At 57.3% G+C, this 20,270-nt stretch overlaps 1 protein-coding gene across 6 annotated transcripts; it reads right to left on the bottom strand.

Moving 5' to 3' along the window:
* Window positions 1-1,984: 1,984 nt before the first annotated feature.
* PATL2 (PAT1 homolog 2) lies at window positions 1,985-19,464 on the bottom strand. Of its 6 annotated transcripts, XM_073361442.2 has the most exons (19): window positions 19,191-19,292; window positions 16,924-17,026; window positions 16,193-16,596; window positions 15,713-15,781; window positions 14,352-14,417; window positions 13,182-13,349; window positions 12,643-12,729; window positions 10,848-11,002; window positions 10,172-10,252; window positions 8,722-8,863; window positions 7,696-7,816; window positions 7,516-7,613; window positions 7,054-7,098; window positions 5,651-5,799; window positions 4,954-5,113; window positions 3,890-4,030; window positions 3,572-3,669; window positions 3,281-3,430; window positions 2,285-2,407 (listed from the first exon to the last, which is right to left on the bottom strand). In XM_073361442.2, the coding sequence occupies exons 1-19, from the start codon at window positions 19,212-19,214 to the stop codon at window positions 2,368-2,370; spliced, it is 2,301 nt and encodes a 766-aa protein (XP_073217543.1). In that variant the 5' UTR covers window positions 19,215-19,292; the 3' UTR covers window positions 2,285-2,367. The 6 variants fall into 6 exon arrangements, with proteins under 6 accessions (XP_073217538.1, XP_073217535.1, XP_073217536.1 ...); XM_073361437.2 differs by lacking the exons at window positions 3,572-3,669; window positions 19,191-19,292 and adding an exon at window positions 19,415-19,464 and having other exon boundaries at window positions 1,985-2,407; XM_073361434.2 differs by lacking the exon at window positions 3,572-3,669 and having other exon boundaries at window positions 1,985-2,407.
* Between the last annotated feature and the right edge of the window lie 806 nt (window positions 19,465-20,270).

Raw genomic sequence — 20,270 nt, 5'->3', positions numbered from 1 at the left:
AATGTGCTCCTAATTGCCAAAGTGAGCTGAGCGGCCTCCATGCTTGCCTTGGTATGGCGTCCGCACAGAAAAAGGGCGCGGAATGATTCTCTGCTGTTGCTCTGACAGAGGGAGGGGCTTCTGACGACACGGCTTATATGGTTGGCTTCAGGGAGCTAAAATCAACAAAGGGGGTGTCTTTACATCAAGGAGTATTTCAGGCAGGACTTCACGGAGGGTTCCAATAAGAAATGGTGCACCTAAGTTATTGTTCTTATTGGAACAAGGAGGTTAGCCTGGCCTCTGATTGATACATGGCTAGATTTACCTCGCTGCACCTTCTCTGTTAGTGACTGCAGTGTGACCTAGAGGAATGAGTCCCCTAGACAGGGGAGGAGGCAAATGAGTACAAAACAAATCTGGTCTATTTCTTGTTTTGATCCACTCCATCTATCTTTTACATCTTTGGCTGGCAGCAGACGGTGCAGAAGGACTGCATGCCATCCTCATCTCTTGCCTGCCCGGCAGAAAATGGTACAGTACGACTGCTAGCAATCCGTATCGCCTGCCTGCTCACCATAAGACAGTTCAATAGGACTGACTGCAGGACTAAAGAGAATGACCTGGTCAAGTCACTCCAAATTTAGTCCCTGCGCCCATGTCTGCCCAGGCGCTCCCAGCCGACGTGGCCAGGAGCACCTCGGACATGACGAGGACGACTACCAGTCATACTGCACCGTCTGCTGCCAGAAGGCAATGGGTTGCTGCTACTGTGTAGCAAAGCCGTACCGCGTCTGCCAGCTCCCAGGAGACATACGGTGACGGTTACCTGAGCGGGCTCCATGCTTGCCGTGGTATGGCGTCTGCACAGGTAACTCAGGAAAAAAGGCGCGAAACAATTGTCTGCCCTTGCTTTCACGGAGGGAGGGAGGCCTGACGATATGTACCCAGAACCACCCGCGACAATGTTTTAGCCCCATCAGGCACTGGGATCTCAACCCAGAATTCCAATGGGCAGCGGAGACTGCGGGAACTGTGGGATATTTATCCACAGTGCAACGCTCTGGAAGTCGACTCTAGCCTTGGTACTGTGGAAGCACTCCGCCGATTTAATGCACTTAATGCACTTAGAGCATTTTCTGTGGGCGCACACACACTCGAATATATAAAACCGATTTCTAAAAAACCGACTTCTATAAATTCGACCTTATTCCGTAGTGTAGACATACCCTGAGTCTTGATCCAGTGGTCTAGTCCCAGGCTCCAGAATTTCAACTTTCATTATAAAATTAAGTTCATGGTTGTGAAGGAAACTTTCAATCTGTGACCCACATATAATTTGTGTAGTGCCATCTGCCTGAGTCTGCAGACAGCCTGCGACAGTAAGTTTGGGACACATCTGAACTGCTTCTACTCAGCTCCCTGGATAGCTGTCTCTGAAGCCTAATGATCACCTTTAAACTGCCAGCATCATTAACTAATTCCCAGTTGATCAGAGCATGCAGGTAGTGAGGAGGGACTATCCCATTAGGATGACAGGAAACCTGAGAGTGGCAGCTCATTGTTGTGTCCAGAGTAGATGGAGCATGGGAGTTTTCCACCACTGATTGTTCTCCAGGCTGACCCCAAACAGACCACTCAACATAAGCTGGCATTCTGTGCACCTGCCTCGGTGCTGCATCCGAGAGAGAGGAGTTAGATCGGTCGTTTGCAGAGCCTGGAGCTCGGGCAGCCAGTCTATCCACATGCCCCACTCCATGCCAACACACAAAACTGTTGCGGTTTGGCCCAGGAAGGTTCTCTGTGGGGGCTGCACACACCAGAGCTGTGCCCAAACAGAGAAGGTGTGTGACGGAGCAGCTGCTGAGGAGCCATGTGTCAGGAGCTTGGTGGGAGCATGTGGTCTCTTGGCTGCACTTCCATGCCCTGTGACTCCAACTCCTTGTTCACAGAACCCTGGGGGCTCGCCCAAGCTGGAGACTTCACATACCGAGGCCAAGGGGTCTTGTTAATCGCCTTTATTTTAGCGAGTGCTGTACACAGTCAACCTCAATTGCCCGCCACCAGGTGCTCCCCGTGCCCACTGTACAGATCTGCCTTGTGCCCGCTGTGCTCCAGTGCTTGCCTCTGCGGGGCGAGGCCCAAATAAGTTACCCGTGTCCCTTGTGCTGTGCCCCCAGACACCAGCGCTGGAGAGGGCTGTGATCAGACCCTGAGTCTTGCTCCTCCCGGTGCTGGGGCAAAAAACACAAAGTCCCCTTGTGCCAGGGATAGTGTCTGATTTGGAAACAAAGTCACAAGGTGATGTCCCCTGCTTGTGCGTCTCAGAAAAGATAGGCACTGCTGCCCAGGAAGCTGGTCTCATCCACTTCCCAGGGCTGGGAGGTCTCAGCATGGCATGGCAGCCTCCGAGGGCAGAGGGGAGCACCTGCAGGGCAAGACCAGCCTATTAGGAATGGGCTAATGCACCAGCTGGGATATGGCCCCTGCAGGCCCCATGCTCTAATGCCCACTGTTCTGGGTTGGCAGCATTCAGGGGCTGTTCTCGCTTCATCCCCAGCTAATGTTACTGTAACAGACCACCTGCCACCGGGGAGTCATTTCCCCTTTCCCTGGCCCAGACCACGTCTGGTACAGGACAGAGCTATGCTGCTACAAGGGCCTCTTGCTTGGTACCATCAGCATGTGTTATAAGAACATGCCTGGCCCCTCTGCATGTGACGACTCCCTCGCAGCAGATGCCAGGCAGCCCCCAGCAGGGAAGACAGACAACAAACCAGTCACTTGAAATGACTGGACCAAGGAGCTGCCCTGGTGTAGGAGGAGCCAGGATGTCCCAGGGGACCGGGATGGCTGTGTAATGCTGACAGCCTGGCCAAGCCACAAGCCACTCACAGGGCCCCAAAAGGCTCCTGGGCTGGGCCAATGCTTGCCCACCCCTCACATTCCTGCTACCACGCTGGGAGGTTACTGGGCAGCCTGAACGGGCAAAGCTCAGACAGCCACAATACCAGGCACCTTCCAGAGGATCCAGGCCCAACAGGCCTGAAGGCCCACCTAGCAGAGTTACCCTTCATCTCTTTCCCACTTCGGAAGGACTCTGCCTGGCTTGTGTTCCTGACAGGAGAGCTACACCCCTTCCTGCCTCAACAGCCCAGGGGAAGCCAGTGACTGCCCCAGGCAGCTCTGGCACGCCTTCTGTGGGCAGCCATGGGCGTTGGTCAGCACGACAGCTACTACAGCCTGGCTACAGCCAGTGTCCCAGGAGCCCCGCAGCGCAGCACAGGAGACCAGCACTCACTCCATCTTGGCCTCCAGGTGGTGGATGGTCTGCTTGTCCAGGTAGCGGCAGAACAAAGATAGGAGGTTGCTGGGGAGGAAGAGAGGCTCCACCAGGGCGGTCTTGGGCACTTGGGACAGCTCCCTGGCAACCAGGAACACTGTGTCCGTCCTAGGGAGACAAACCCACCAGTGAGTGCCTGGCTGCCCCCCCCCCCTCCCGGTGCTAGTCAACACGGCATGCTGTGTGCTACCCAGAGACCCTTCCCCACAGGGCGCTGCCTGGGCCAAATCCCTCCCTGTGACCCCTCACCACTTCTCGAAGTCCCCGCTGTGTGGCTCTAGTGGCATGTCGGAGGAGAGCAGCCTCTCGCCGTGACTCAGCAGGGCGTACAGGAGCGAGATCCCGAACTGTGGGGAAGCACAGGAGTGGCCATGGGTTAGAAACGGCAGCCACAGCCAGGCCAGGCCCAGCCCGAGGGAGTGTGCCCTCCGCAGGGCCCAGTACCCACCCCAGAGTGCCTGGAGAGGGGTGCAGAATCTCATCCTCCAGGACAGCGCTGAGCTCACTGGCTTCCCCTCCCAGAGGCCATTCTGGACCCCGCTTCCTGCCCTACCCAGCCCCACACACCTGATTCTTAAAGGTCATGGTGAGCGGCAGCTCGGTGGAGCCAGCCAGCGGCCTGGTCAGCTCCTGCAGGACCTCGATGAGCTCGCTGAAGGTCATCCGGCCCACCATCTCGCTGAGGGGGCCATACAGGACAGGCAGGGACTAAACACCAGCATGGGGAGAGGGGAGACAGCAAGGTTAAAGCCAGCCCCCAGACCCAACACCATACAGGTGGGCTCAACCCCTACTCCCTACAGGGGACACTGGGGAGCGCTATCGAGTGCTCCCCAGGGCCAGGAGACCTGCCCCTCCCAACTGAAACAGGAAAGTGCATGTGGGCGACTGCAGGTGTAAACAAAGTGCCCCCCTCCCAGCCCAGAAGCAGGGCCCACACACCACAGATCCTCCAGCCATAGGCCTGGGGCCAGGGCAGGATTGCACCCTACAGTCTATTCCCCGGACCAGTCGAACAAGGGACCCGCCATCACCGCAATCTGCAGACTAGGCCACAGCCTGGCCATGCCCAGCCAGGACTTTCCCTGCAGCCCTGGCTACATCCCCGCTTTCCCAGCTTCTCCCCATTGCCCTAGTTATAACCCTGTATCCCTCACCCATGCCAGGCACTTGGATCCCAGCCTTAGACACACTGCCCAGGCAGACCCTTCTGCCTCATGCCAACCCTCTCTCATTCCCCAGTTTCCTACAATGGTCGAGGCCTTCTCCTGAGCTCCCTCCAGTTCATCAGTACCTGGTGGGGGGAGGGATAGCTCAGTGGTTTGAGCATTGGCCTGCTGAACCCAGGGTTGTGAGTTCAATCCTTGAGGGGGCCATTTAGGGATCGGGGGGAAAAATTGGGGATTGGCCCTGCTTTGAGCAGGGGGTTGGACTAGATGACCTCCTGAGGTCCCTTCCAACCCTGATATTCTATGATTCTATGGTGCCTGCAGAATGGCTCCTCTAGGATCTAGGGCCCAGTTTGGATTGCATGCGGAGGGCAAATTCCCTGCTCTGCTCCAGGGGAGTGACATGGGGGAGGGGGAAGTGGTGCCCCAACCTGCCTCTCCCTATCCACAGCAGGCCATTACCTCATCCAGCACGTCCTTCCTCATGAGGAAAGGCAGGTGGCGGGTGACAGTGACCAGGATCTTCTCTGCCTGCTCCCGTGCCAGGTGCGGCAGCAGCCGCGCAGTCAGTTTCTTCCCCTTCCGCACACATAGGACCTGCAGGAACTCGTCTTCCGCCTCCCTGTGGGAGATCCCTGAGCTGCCCAGACCCCACAGGACCCAGCACCCTCCCATCTACCCTTACTCCACTGGCAGCGGGAAGTGCTGCCAGGAAAGTGGGGACCTGGGGTTACAGGCACAGGCCTGTGCCTCCAGCAGGGGAGTTTCAACAGGATCCTGCATGGCTTGGATGTGGGAAGGAAGTAGCCGCCAGGAGAAGGCAGCACAGGGCCCCAGTGTCTAGCAGGGGATCTGGCTCCCATCAGGTGGGTAGCTGGCTTAGCCCCAGAGTGTTTGATGTGGCACAGCCGGATGAGGAGCACTGAGTTTGCAGACAGGAATGTATCTGATTCCCAAACTCACCAGTGCCAGGTGACAGGGAACAGGGCGTTCCCATCTGGCCCAAGAGATCTGCTGTTCTAACAATATCTCCTTGGGTGAGGGGCGTACTTCGCCATGGGGCTGGTACCTGCCACCCTCCCCAGATGGCCCCTCTGCCCCCTTCCCCAGGGCCAGCTGTGCACAGAGACGGTGCACAAATGTGCACCAGCAAACTCACTCCTCACTGTCGCATGCCCTGATCTTCAGGGCCTGGTAGATGCGACCCACTTCATGGCTCTTCTTCTCATGGAAACGAGGGTGCTGCTCTTCAGGGAGCAGGCTCATCTTTCGCTGAGTCTCCTCCACTTCCAGCAGCTGCAGGAACATCTGGGGAAGCAGGAGAGAAGCTAGTAGGTGGGTGGGAGGGAGGAGGAATAATGAGATCCCATATGAGCCCCAGTAGATATGAAGGGGGGAGGAATAATGAGATCCCATATGAGCCTCTCTGGATAGACAGTAGCCCTACACTCTATATTCCTCCCCCAGCACTCGGCCTGTGACAAGGAGACTGACTATGAGACACAAGAAGCTAGGACATCCCAAGAGATCCCAGCCACAGCTCCTACCTACAACAGAGACTGCCCATTGGAGTTGGGGAGGGACCTGCGACCCTCAGGTAAGTCTCACCCCACCCTCACTGCAGGGATCCAGGACCTCCATCAGCCAGGGGTGCTCACTCAGCCACTTGGGTCTCCTGGACTAGCTCTAATACATAGGTTTCAGAGTAACAGCCGTGTTAGTCTGTATTCACAAAAAGAAATGGAGTACTTGTGGCACCTTAGAGACTAACCAATTTATTTGAGCATAAGCTTTCGTGAGCTACAGCTCACTTCATCGGTTACATACGTGGAAACTGCAGAAGACATTATATACACAGAGACCATGAAACAATACCTCCTCCCATCCCACTCTCCTGCTGGTAATAGCTTCACTTTAGATAAGCTATTACCAGCAGGAGAGTGGGATGGGAGGAGGTATTGTTTCATGGTCTCTGTGTATATAATGTCTTCTGCAGTTTCCACAGTATGCATCCGATGAAGTGAGCTGTAGCTCACGAAAGCTTATGCTCAAATAAATTGGTTAGTCTCTAAGGTGCCACAAGTACTTCTTTTCTTTTTTCTCTAATACATAGCTTCTTATGGACTTGTGAACTCTGCAGGGGACTCAGAGAAGCCAGAGATCCACTGTCCACAGCCACTAACATACTGACTATCTGACCTTCTTCAGAATAGCCCCGTGCCCTAAGCTCAAGGCGGCAGATGAATATGGCAGAGCAGGCATGTCTGCACCAAAGCCACATGCAAGCTGGGACCTTCCACAGAACATCCCCTGGCTTTGCCCTGAGATGCTGTCGGACTCGTCTCTCAAAACCCTCCCCACAAGCATCTCTGCCCTGAGATGCTGGACAAGCCAAGTTCCAGGCCACACAGGGCTTGCAGAAGTTGGAAGGAGCCGATATCCAGCTTCTAATGAACCCGCCTTCCACTGCTGCCATTCCCCTGCCCTTGCTCCCCCCAGCACATCAGCTGAGGGGAAACGTCTTGCCCTGAAGGCATGGCGGTGCCCAAGGCGCCCTCTCACCTTCTCGATTCTGTGCAGTGCCCGAAGTCGCTGGTTCCCCGCAGCCTTCAGATCCAGAGGGGAGAAGGGAAGACAACCAGTTACAGCCACTGCAAGACACAGCAGTCTCCAGGCCACAGTTTTCTGCTCAAGCTACTACTAGGCTTGATCAGATGTGATGGCAGCAGGACACTGAGCAACCCACATGGGGAGCACTTCAAAGGGCCCCTGTCAAGCTGCGTGAAGCCCAGGAGCTGACCCCACCTGACCCAGCTACTTGCCCCATCCCCAGTGCTGGGCTAATCTCACCAGTGACAGAGCCAGAGCCATGGGTGTTGGAGACTCACTAGCTAGAGCAGCTACAGAAGGGGGCAGGGGTCCCAATCTCCTCCAAGAAGCTTTAAGGCAGCTGAGAAAGTTCCCACTGAGTGGCTGCACAGAGGGCCAGGGCAGGCTCGGGGAGCACGGCCGCCCCATACATACCTCCTCCTGCAGGGCGTGGTGCACAGCGTCGATTGCCCTGCGGGGGCTGTAACACGTGGACACAGCAACCTGGCCCAGCGAGCCTGCAATCCGCACCACTGAAAGAGAGGCAGACATGCTGAGAACCCACCCAAGGCCCCTTCTGCCTGCCTCAGGCAGTGCCCTTCCCCTCATCCTTACCAGAATCATAGATCTCCATCTTCTGGATGTACGGTGTGACCAGCTTAGGGGGCTCCTGCTTGTTGCGCCCTCCAAGTAGCTCCTCCTCGGCCTGCTTCCGCTCCAGCCTGTGGTAATAGGCCTGTGAAGGACAGGACGGCAAAACAGTTGTGAGAGGAGGCAGCAGGCCAGGCACAGGCCTGCTATGGGGCTGAGCGCACTGCAGTAGCCGTGGCCACTGGCACCAGGGGACTAGGGGTCTATGCCCCTCCCCCCCCAACTTTTTAACAAAAGAAACATGAGACCTGAATTCATGTCCCCTGCAGAATAACAGATTCTGCTGGGGTGGTGATGCAATTACACCTTTTGCCCACTAGGGGCTTCTGTGGCACCAGAAGAGGGCAGCTGGCTCACCACTGCAGCAGCCAGCCCCAGAGAGGGAGGAGGCACTTCGGTTTTACCCCTCGCCCCCTTCTCAAAGCTTATGATGCCCTTGCAAAAAGAAAAGGAGGACTTGTGGCACCTCAGAGCTGAAAATGTATTTGAGCATAAGCTTTCGTGAACTACAGCTCACTTCATCCGATGCATTGCAGTGGCCCAAAGCGGGGGAAGGGCTCCACCCAGTCCAACATCAGCCCCGGGGCTCCTTCTGGGGTGGGGAGCAGTTTAATTGGTCCATCTGCCCCAAGTGGGTTTCTGCACCAGGAGGGGCCAATCTGGCCAGTCTAATTCTCCTGCCTCGACTCTCAGTCCAGGGTTCCTGGCTGCCCCTCTGCATCCTCCTCACCAGGCCCCATGCTCTGGGAATGGCCAGCATCAGGACAGGGCACAAGCACCCTCCTCCACTCCAACAGCTGGGGCAGAGCTGTGCAGTGGTGCATCCTGTGGGGCAGAACTGACCTGGCTGGGGAGCAGCCTGGGGATAGTGGGGTCTGCCCAGCTGGAGCTGTGGGGGAAACCCAAGCCCCACCCAGCTAGGGAGATCTCTGCCCACTCTAGGGAGAGGAGGCATTGGATGGGTCCTGCCACCCCCACTCCACCACTCACCTGGTAATAGTAGTCATCCAGGTGAGGATTCTCACTCTGCAACTGTATCATCTGCACCTTGATCACCCAATCCTTCTCCTTGCGTGTCATGAGCCCAGAATAGGGATCCGCCTTCAGGGACCATGCCTTCTTGGGGGAGATGCTGCAGGGCAGGAGTCACCCCCCAGCATTACTCCCTGGGGACTCCACCTGGGGAACACCTGCGGCAACCAGCTACTCCCATTGGGCAACCCCCCATCAATTAATGGGCTCATATCAGGCTTCTGCCTGGAGATGTGGGTGGTAGCAGAGGGACTACACAGGCCCTGGGAAGGCCTAGCAAGAGAGGAACCAATATTTGGGGAGCATAAGGGCCTTTGGGATGGGTGGGAGGGCACTGAGCACAAGGAGGTGAAAGGTCCTCTGGTTGAGATGATTCTGCTGGCTGCTCCCCCTCCAGCCGCTGTGCTGCTCACCTGGCACAGGCCAACCCCCTCTTGACCTCCCCCCAGGTGGGTCAGCTCCTTCACCCTGGAGCAGTGCCGGGGGGGGGGGGGAGGGACAGGTGAGAAATCATGGGCAGAGCCCCCGCTCATATAGAGCTGACCCTCTCTCCAGCTGCTTCTCACACCCGAGTCCCCCTGCCCACGCAGCACCCTCAGCAGATCTGCCTGGGCCTCAGCCCAACCTGGGGAAGGCCAGGCCACACCCCTCCAATGGAAGTATTTCCAGCAATGTACATGGAGGGAGGAGCACGGGGAGACTGGGGCTGAGGAACCGATATGTGGGGGGCCCCAGGGACAGAGTTACCCCAGCACCAGGGCAGGTCCCCAGCTGGGTGGAGGTCTGGAAGGCAGGGGGATCCAGAGCAGGCACTGCCAGATACCCCCCGACTGGTGCCACATTAGGGGCAAGGTGCCCCTTTACAGGCAGCAGGTGCACAGGGCCTGGGACAGATCACAGGGCCCCAGCTGCTCAGGCCACTGCTATGCTCTATGCCAACTGCAGACCATGGAGCACAGTGAGCCAACCTGGGGCTTCGTAATCCCCTATACACAACCTCCGGCCCAGATCACAGTGAGCCAGCCTGGGGCTCCATAACCCCCTACACATGACCAGGATCACAGCAGGGCACAGGCACAAACATCCAGAGGGAGACATCTCAAGCTTCCTCGCCCTGGGCATGGCACTCACAGCCTAGTGCCATCTCCTGCAGGGCTCAGCTGCCCCCCAGGTCCCTAGCTGAAAAAGCTCCAGGGGAGGCCCTGGAAAGGCACCGCAACCTCAAGAGAGCAGGGAGTAGCCGGGAGTGAAACATCTGGACCCCGTCAGCAAGCTGCACCCACACAGCTAAGAGCACCAGGGTGCCAGGCTCAGGTCTGTGCCAATCTCACCACGTGCCAGCTGTGCCTCCCAAACTCCTTACAGGAGCCCCCAGTCTCTTTCCTCCTTGCCCGCCCCCCCAGCTCACCTCTGCGCCTGCCCTCGCTGCTGCCGCTGATTCAGGATCCGCTGATGCTGAGGGTGCAGCTGGGTCATGTGACTGGGCACACTGCAATGAAAGGCACGTGGTGGGGATGAGACCAGCAGCAGGAAGGGCTGATAGAGGATATGGTAATGAAGATGCCTGGGGGCAAAGGGGCGGCTGACACCAGGCCAGACTCAGGGCTGGCTACTGCCTTCCAGAGTTGGGGGCTCTGCATCTGGAGCTGCAAGGGGCCCTGCAGGATGGTGCCCTGTCTCTTCCCCTGACTGCCCTGGGGGTGACCTGGGCCCATTCCTGGAGGATCCAGGGGAATGTCCCAGCCAGCCTGCTGGCTAATTAAGGAGCAGCAGCACCAGTTCTATTCCCACCCTGCAGAATCCTTAGCCATAAGGTTCGAGGGCTGCAACATGGAACCTCAAATCTCTTTGGGGTTCACAGGCCACAATGCCTCCTTAGTCCCGCTCTGGTAGGGGCCCTGGCGCCCAGCTCCAATTTCAGAGCATGCACCAGCTATATAATCCAACCTCAGTCACCAGACTTGGGCCCAAGCCCGGTTTGTGGAGTTAGCAGGGAAAGCCGCCCTCCCTGCCCCCACAATCAGTGTGGAGATCAGAAAGGCTGGAGCCCTGGGTCACAGGGATCCTGCCTCCTTCCATGGTACCTGAACTTCAGCTGGCAGCCGGCTGGCGGACTGAAGAAGAGAGGGGGCTCCAGAGAGGGAGACATGGGGCCAAAGTGCATAGCCAGGGGTTGCATTGGGGTGCTGATGTTGCGTGACATGGGCCTAAAGGGGGTCGGAGACACATACCCCGAGTTCTGAAAGAGGAGAGAAGGGTTAGGTTTCCAGAGCCGGAGCATCCCCTTCCCCTAACTAAGAGACCCAGGAGCCCTTGAAGGCCCAGGATGGATGTGGGGCTCTTTCATTCATCTGGCACTAGGGAGGAGTGGAATGCCCCATGGCCAGAGACGCTGGCTCCTCCCTGCCCCCCCTGCATGCTGTAGTGGAGCTGCCTCGTCCTCTTCACCCTGCTGCATGCCGATGAGAGCGGCACGGGCTGCATGGCAACACGGAGCTCCTTCACCCCTCTCCCCCACAACTGCCAGGCATGGCCAGGAAGTGCCCAGTGCTGCATGGGAGGAGTTTTGTTGCAGGTCCATCTCCAGTCAGGAAGGATGGCATGTGGACAGCACCCCCTACTGACTGACTGACAGACATTGCCCTAGTTGCCCATCAGGTCTGAAAATTCCTGCTCCCAGCTGTTCCTCGAGGCCCCGGTGGGATCCTGTCCTCAGTCCCATTACACAGACCATAGCTGGGACTTCAGCATCATGCTGCCAAGCCAGCAGAGATGGTCAGGGGAGGAGTCGGGTGACCTATTAGTGGGCTCCAGGGATCCAGTCTGATCCCCTTCCACCCATACTCCAGGGGTAACTGTGCCCAACGTGGGGCCCAGGTCCAGGCCCTGAATGGCTCCTAAAGAAATACTCTTCTTGCCCTGTGTCCTGCAGCTGGTTCAGCCTGTCCCTGCTTGCCCTGTCCATGCTGTTCTCTAATCTCCCTGTTGGTCTGCAGGGCCGATCATCTCTCTAGGCTGAACGTACCCAGGGCTCTCACTTCTCAGGCCTTTGCTCACCCCTGCAGCTCAGCTGTCAACCTCACCCTACTCTGGCTTTTCCAAAGCATGATGGCTGGAACTGAAGGTGGGGCTTTGGCTGAGGCCTAGAGCGACCTCTCCACACAATACGCCCCAGGCCACTCTCTAGCTCCTCCACTGTGTATTGTGCTTGGTGCTGCCCACCTCATCCAACAGGGGGCAGCAGGACTGAGTGAGGCACGGGGGACAAGGGCTATGGCTCCAGAGGAACACCCTCAACAGTGAGAATGTGTCGGGGGTGGGGGCAGGATCTCAGAGGAGGAGACACTGAGGATGGCTACGCTGCTTAGAAAGAAGAGACGAGACATCTGTAAGAGAATGGCTCTGCAGAGGACTATTTCCTTTCTCCATGAGACAACAGAAAAGGGCACTTGGAATTAAAAGGCAGAGCATTTGAGATGGATGAAGGAAGTGATTCTTTATGTAACCACCTGTGGAACTGCCTGGTGGAGGAGAACAGCTTATGAAGTTACTAAGAAGGACCAGACAGCTGCACCTGCAGTAACACTGACCAGGATGAAGTCCCAAGGGCTGATCCTGCCATTTCAGGGCAGAAAGATTCCTTGGGCTAGGGCTTGCTCAGAACACACACCCTCCCTCCCTCCCTCCAGCATAGAGCTGTGCTAGCGACCAGGTCAATAGGCCTTGACACCTTCCCCAAACTCTCTGGCGCTGCCGCAGTGGGAGATGGGCTGATCAGCTCCAGCAGCTCCTGTGACGCATGTACAGGTGCAGACTGGAATGGCCAAAGCTTCCTGAGAGGTCCTGGGCTGGGAGGCAGGAAGCAGCTTGGGGTGCTACCTGATTGGGGGTGAAGAGAGGCGAGGCTCTGCGTGGCGGCGTGTACGGTCGAGAGGAGGCCATGGAGCGGGGCATCATGGGAGACTGCTGCGGGACAGGAGACAGGAATGTTACTGGAAGCAGGAGTCTGGTGGCACCTTAAAGACTAACAGATTTATTTGGGCATACCCAAATAAATCTGTTAGTCTTTAAGGTGCCACCGGACTCCTCGTTGTTTTTGTGGATACAGACTAACACGGCTACCCCTCTGATACTGGAAGCAGGGCTGTGGCAGGCTAACAGACTGGGCCAGCATCAGGCCCTGCCCTGCAGCTCGCCCTGCTGCATTCAGCATCAATGGTGTAAATAGCACATGCGAGACAGACACTGTTGGAGCAGCACTGCTGTGAGGATGGCCCAGAGCACTGGCTGGCTCAGCATGGGGCAGAGCGACCCCAAAGTGTCACAGGGCGGAGAGAACCAACAGAGGAATAGCAGGGACACAGGAGCAGGGGAATGAAGGGCAGAAGGCAGAGGCAGAAGGTGGGAGCTCACTTTACCTGCCGCATAAAGCGCTGAGGGAAGGATTTCGGGGACATCATTCTGAAGTCTGGGCGCTTGAGTCCAGGGGAGCCCAGGTATCCCCTCTGCGCTGGGGAAACAAGGAAGTCCAGGTTCATATGCGACATGGGGGGGCCCCTGTCCAATGCCTGGAGAATGGCTTTGTCCTACAGGAGAGACAAAGAGAGAGCCTTTCCGCTGTACCCCAGGGTATACCGGGCCACTGCTGGATGGAGACAACCCTGGCAGCCCCAAGGACTGATTTCAGCCAGCACTGCCTGCACCCAAACCAGGTGAGATGGGCCCTCGAGCCTCCCACAATCCCAGGGATCTGGGAGCGCTCACTAAAGGGATCAGCAGTGAGACAGGGCAGACATTCCTAGGGTCACCCCTAGGCCAGGCCCATGTGAGCCTGGGTGGGCACATGGCTGGACAATCCCTGCTTCAGAAAGCAGTTGCATATACCTGCCTGTAGGCCAGAAAGCCAGCCAGCCAGCTCTGGGGTTTGGAGTCACAATGGAGCGGGACTAGGGGCGAGCTCTGTGTATGGGCACGGGCACCTCCAGCTGTGTAGCTGCTAGAGGGATTGTGGAGCTGATACACTCCCCAGAGGGCTGGCTGGATTTCCTGTGCCCACAAGGAGCTCTGCAGCTGGGGATATGCCCACCCCACAGAGCTTCCAAATTCTACCACAGCATTAGCTTGGCTCTAGCAGGGCACAGGAGCTCTGCAGGGCCAGTCCCTTCTCCCACAAGACTTTGCACCAACCCCACCTAAGGGGGATGGGCCAGAGGAGCCTCTTCCATGCCTCCAAACTCCTTTGGGGCCACCAAAGCCCATTCTCCATCTGCCGCCAGGACTGGAACCCTTCCATGTTCCTACAGCACCTTCAGCCTCAAAGAGCCCTCTGCCCACAGGCCATGCCAGCTCCCACCCACCCTTGGGACAGTCCCCCACCATATCCATCAGTCCCATGTACCAGCCCCTGCCTGAAACTCAGCAAGCCCTTTGGTTTGGGCTCTGGACCCCCAGATGTTCGGGAGGTTGGGGAGGAGGAGACCTCCATCCTAGGCAGCCTGATGGCTCCAGAGCATTGGATGGTTCCATGCTCCCAGTGCCCAGTGATGCCCTCTTCTGGATACGGGGAGAAGGCAAAGGGCGGTGCTCACCTCCAGCATATGGCGCGACAGGATGCTGCTTGGGGACGAGGTCCATGCGCATGAATCTGCAGCCATCTGAAAGGGACTGGGAGTTAGGCTTGAGGGAAAGACCCACTGAGCAAAGGTGGAGGGAGCAGGAAGAAAAGAACAGCTCTAGTCCCATCTACCAGCAGGAGGCGCAGCAGAGAACAGCTTAGAACAGAGATGTCAAACTCAAATCACCAGGAGGGCCACATTACTGACACCTTTACATATAAAGATACAAAAGCCCCCCTCCACCTCTTCCCACCCCTTCCCTGCCCCCATTCCAACCCCTTCCCCAAAGTCCCCACCCCAACTCCGCCCCCTCCCTGCCCCTATTCCAACCCCTTCCCCAAATCATGGCCCCTGCCCTGCATCTTCTCCGACTCGTCCCCTGAGCGCACATAGGGTGACCAGACATCCTAATAAAATTGGGACTGTCCCGATATTGAGCAGTTCATCCAGCGTCCCGACCAAAGTATGGTCGGGACGCCATTTGTCCCGATATTTTGTTTTGGGTACATCTTTTTTTTTCCCCCCTTAGGCAGCAGTGACAGGCGGGGGGAGCGCTTTTTCAATGGTTACACTCACCCAGCACGTCCGGGTCTTCGGCAGCACTTCGGCGGCGGGTACTTCTTTCTTCGCTGGCAAGATTTGTTTCTCACCATCAAACGTGGCGGGTGAGTGTAACAATTGAAAAGGCGCACCCCCTGCGGCAGTCCCGATATTTTGTATTTAGCATCTGGTCACCCTAAACACACAGCTCCCCGCTCCTCCCCCACTCCCTCCTGGAAAGCGCTAAGTGCCAAACAGCTGTTTGGCAGCGGGAAGCACCTGGAGGTAGGCAGAGGAGCGGGGACACGGCACACTGGCGGGGGAGGGGGCGGCAGGTGAGGGGAGCTTGGCAGCAGCAGAAAATAACTCGGGGTGGGGAAGGGCGGTGAGCTTGGCAGGCTGCAGCAAATAACTCCACAGGCCGCATGCAGCCCGTGGGCCGGGTGTTTGAGACCCCTGGCTTAGAAGCACTGTGGGTGAACCTACAGCTACTCCAGGCCTGGCCTCTTCCAGCAGGAGGTGCTGTAGGAGCTACAACTATCAGAGGAGCTCCCAGCCACTCACCCCAGTCTCTTCCAGCAGTGGGTGCTGCAGGTACAGGGACATCAACTGAAGCTACGCATTGCTCCAGTCCCAGCCCTCTCCCTAGAGGAGATGCTGTGAGGTGCAGGAGCACTGGTTGTGGGGGAGCCCCCAGCTCCTTCCATCTCCCCCCCCCCCCCCCGCCAGCAGCACTCCAGGGAAGGGGACAGGCATGAACCAGGTCAGGCAGGGGGAGGTGACCTCACTCTTACCAAGTCATCGCCCTCGAACTCTCCCCAGGTGGAGCCAATCCTGCTGTCGAGAACTGCTGAGTCCAGGCTCTGCAGGGGACAGAAAAATTGCACTCGTTCCCTGGGATCTGGGGAATTCAGCTTCCCTGCCTCCCTCTGGACCTGGGGGAGAGGAAAGGGGACTTGCCCCCAGAGAGAGTGGGGAGTCACTCACTGCCATCATGGGGGAGATCTGTCCTCAGTCCCAGAATGGCTGACCCTGGGATTAGTGAGAGGAAGGGGCAATGCACATGGCCATATCACAGCAGACCCCCTCACCACCTCAGTTGGTATCTTCTCAGTTCGCAGGGGCTGCTGAAGTTAATGGGGAGACTCCTGCTGCATATGGGAGGGAGGGACCCCCTGCCCAGAGAGCTGGGAGGAAACAGCACCACTCCCCAGACACTCATGGAGAAAGGACAAAACCCACATGCCCTTCTGGAGCCCCCCTGCCTGTCTCACCTCCAGCGTGGGCTTGCTGTGCACAGCTCTCATCACTGCTGGGTCTCCCAAATCATTCTGCTCCTCATTGTCCTCATCATGCTGCTCCTCTTCTTCTTCTTCCTCCTCCTCCTCCTCCTCCTCATGTTCATCTATCCCTATCTCCTCCTCCATGTCAGCAAAGTCATCATGCCGAGCCCCAGGCTCTGCCTCACCTTCTTCCCCTGCCTCTTCCATGTCCTCCAGCATGGGCTGCTCTTCTTCTGCCCCCAGGCCAGGCTGCTCAGTGACCTTGTACTCATCCTCATCCTCCACTGCTACCGCTGCCACCACCGCAGCCTCATTTTTGCCCACAAGACTCAGCTCGGGGCCTTTATCTGGAGGAGCCGGGGCTTTTGCCACTTCCTCTTCCATGGAGTCTCGATCTTTAAGAAAGGAGGGTTCCAATCAGGGGCAGGGAGCTGGGGGATTGCACAGCAGCTCCACTGCCTGTGGCGCTGCCTAGTCTGAACTGAGGGAGATGCTGCCCGGACCAACAGGGGAGCTAGACGCTGGGAAATTGACCTTTGAGCCTCCGGCTCCAGAGAACAACTCCCCAGGTGTGGGATCTCTCCCGTAAGTGATCCCCCAAGCCCCAGCCATCAACACCTCCCAACAAGCCCAAGTCACACTCCAGCTGCCCAACCTTCATGTTCCCCACTGCCCTCTCTTTCCAAATTCTGCTCATCCTCTCCTGATCCTCCAAGCCCTACCTAACCCAAATGTCATTTCATTGTACAGGTCAATCTCCTCATCTTCCTCCGCCATTTCTTCCAGCAAAGGAGCATCTTCTGCCAGAAGGTAGTCTTCTAGGATCTAGGAGACAGAGCGAGATGGGGAGTAGGGCGTTCCTTCCCCTTCTGGGAGCCAGCTAGTAAGGAAAGACAAACATCCTGACCTGCCCCAAGCCAGAGAGGGGGATGAGCACCCATCTCCTCCCCCAGCCAAAGAAGGGGTACTGAACTAATGCCACGGTATAGACAAAGATCTCCCTCTAGCCAAGCCCCAGATGGGGCATGTCCTGCTGGCTAACAGCAGGTATTTAGAGATCTCTGACAGCCCCTACTGCTAACCCCAGACCCCTGGCACCTCCAAGGCACTAGCTGGAAGGGTGATGGCAACTTAGTCTACCAGTTTTTAATCTCTCAGCTGCTCCACTGAAATCAATGGGAAGTTTAGCCTGCTTCAGTAGCACTTAACTGAGAAGCTCCGAGCCTACAACTTGTTTCAGCGACTCAGAGAATCCATGTGGACTTTAAGAGATTTCTGTGTGGGCACAGGATCCACCCACATGGTACAAGTTGGAGGACCAGGGTCTCAGCCGGTAAAGCACCTGTTGCACACAGCATGTCACTGAGTGGAAAAGCAATGCCAGAGCTGTTGGAAACAATGCTATGTCTGTCCTTTTGCTGAACTGGCCATTGGTACATGCATTTCCTCAGTTTGTACACACAACTGCTGTACTTGCACAAATTAGGAGCCCAGTGCTGCACCTGCACTGCGTGAAAAGCTAGCTCTCAAAGTATCACTGGTAGGTTTAAGAGTTATCGCCCCACTGATATTAATGGGGGGAGTTCATGCCCCTCAAAGCTAACACTGTCTACTGACTCGGGGACAATTGTGCATTGGTCTTGCTCAAGTCCCATTTAGAAGGCTTGCTTGGCAACCATGAGGGCAAGAAGTTTTTCTTAAAATGAAAGTGGAGATTCTGCAGAACTTATATTGGTCAAGGGGCCGAGATGAATCCATCAAGGGGGTCAGAGGCAGCCCCGCTGATATTGGGCACAGAGGAGGTGGTGTGCAAATCTGATGCAGTGAACCAGGGAGCCAATGGAGGGAGTGATGTAGTTTGAGCAACAGCAGAACAAAGGATCTTCAGCAGCAGCATTTTTGACAGACTCCAGGAAGCGGAAGAGGGAAGGCCAGAGAGGATGTTACTGTGATAAAGGCAAGAAGTGACCACTACAAAAAGAAGGGTTTAGCTGTGAGGACAGCAGGGAAAGGGGGACATTAGACAGGAGACAGGCTCTAGCAAGAGGCTGGACATGGGGGAGAAGAGCCAAGAGGCTGCCCAAATCACAGGCCTGGGGGATGGGGAGAGGTGTGAAGCTGCCTGATAGGGGAACAGTAAGAAGCTCTGTCCTGATGAGGAGGTGGTAGCGGTGGGACATCCCAGAGGAGTGCCCAAGAGGCAACTAGAAAGAGGAGTTTGGACGAAGGAGGAGAGGGTGGATTTGAGAACCAGCCTCACAGAAGCAGTAGCTGAATCTGTAGGACATGAAAAGGAGCTGAGAGGACTCAGCACCGTGAAGAAGCCCTTTGGCTTCATACCATTAGGCTCTAAACAGGGACAAGCAGCCTTAGTCTGGGAAAGGCTGAGAAGCAAAACCAAGGACCAGGCTATGAGCTAGGAAAAGCAAACTCCAGACTAGACATCAGGACAGCCATCCCACGAGGGGACCAAGATACTGACCTGACCAGTCAGAGCAGGGCTGGAGCCACTGAGCGGCCAAGTCACACCTGTCATCTGGGGCTACACAGCCATAGCCCAAGAAGCCCCATCCAGTGGCTGGGCATGGATGAGCACTTGACTCAGCACCGCACCAGGGGACCTGCCGAGGGCCAAGGGGAGCAGCTCTGCCCCAGCTGGGAGTTCCCCACCCACGAGCCTCGCTGCTCTCCTGCCTGGGGCACTTGCCAGGGCCAGCGGCTGCCCTGAGCCTGGTGGCTGGTAACAGCCCCCTTCCCTGCAGGGCCAAGGGGCAGAGCAGCTGCAGCAGCCCAAGGGGTGACTGCCAGGCGGGCCAGGGGGCTACAGGTGGGGCTGGGGCGGGGCGGGGCAGGGCAGCTGTCCAGGAGGGGATGTCCTGTCCTCGCACTACACAGAGGGAGCCCTCCCCTGCCCCAGACGCCCCCAAAGCAGGAGACTCTGGGCTCCTAGGGTGGGGGAAGAACCGGGGCGGCAGTGGAGAACACTTACAGCCAGCTCATTACTCTCCGCCATTGCACCGTCCCCACCCACCGCGATTTCCCTCTATGGGGCCGGGCTCCGGCCGCCTGGCGGCTTTTGAAGGGCAGAGGCAAGGGGAGCGAGGCTGCGCCACTGCGCATGCGCGGAGCGCTCCCAGCCTCACAAGATGGTGGCGTGCAGTCGAGTAGGCGGGAAGGTACACCTGTGTGGGCGTGAGGTCTGCGCTGCCTCACCTGTAGCCCCTCTCGGCGGTGTCACCGCCAGGGGCTCCCATTCCCCCCCGCGCCGGCTCTGTGTAGTGGTGCAGTCCAGGTTCCCCGAGGGGGGCGGGCACTCCAGCCTGTGCATTAGGCTCTGCCCTGGCTCCTCGCAGGTGGGCGGTGCACGTGCAGCCCCAGAGCTCCTGAGGACCCCTCCCCCGGCTTGGCTGCATGGAGGGCCAGGGTGGGGTCTGATGCCGTGCTGGCCCCAGCGGTACCTCTTCTGGGGGCTCCAGGGTTGCACTGGCCACAGTGCGTGGCTGGGCCCTGGGCCCCTGTAGTGGGGCACTTTGTCTGTTGACCCCAGGCTTTGGAAACGCTAGGCTCTAGGGGTCTCTGTCAGTGGGGCTCTGGGTGCCCGCAGCACTGGGGTATGAGCAGCAGTCAGGGTTGGATCAGTAACTAATTTGTGCCAGGGCTGAGCCCCAGCACCTCTGGGCTTGCTGCATCAGTTATGAATGTAAACAAATTGCTTGAGCGCTGCCACCTCTTTCATTACAAATTAAGCACTGGATTGGGGGCTCCTACTTTCATGAGAGTGGCAGCGGCTGCACCCATGATCACTTCCAGTCCAGCCGCAGTGAGGAAACTCACCCTCAGGGTGGGATGCTTTCCAGCAGTCACTCTCCTGCCTGGCACACACAGCAGCTGGCAGGCCCAGGAACATGTTTCTGTTGGTGCTGGCTCAGATCCTTAAGCAACTGACTTCCAGTGTCACCCAGCTAGTTACAATTCAGAACCCAACATCTCAGCACACACAGACTGAGTTGGGGGTCTCTTCTGTTGGTTCTAATCTGCTCACATGTAAAACCAAGGTTTAACTGGTGAA

Source organism: Lepidochelys kempii, chromosome 10, assembly GCF_965140285.1.
Source record: "Lepidochelys kempii isolate rLepKem1 chromosome 10, rLepKem1.hap1, whole genome shotgun sequence".
NCBI lineage: Eukaryota > Metazoa > Chordata > Testudines > Cheloniidae > Lepidochelys > Lepidochelys kempii.
This window is presented reverse-complemented; position numbering and strand designations above follow the sequence as displayed.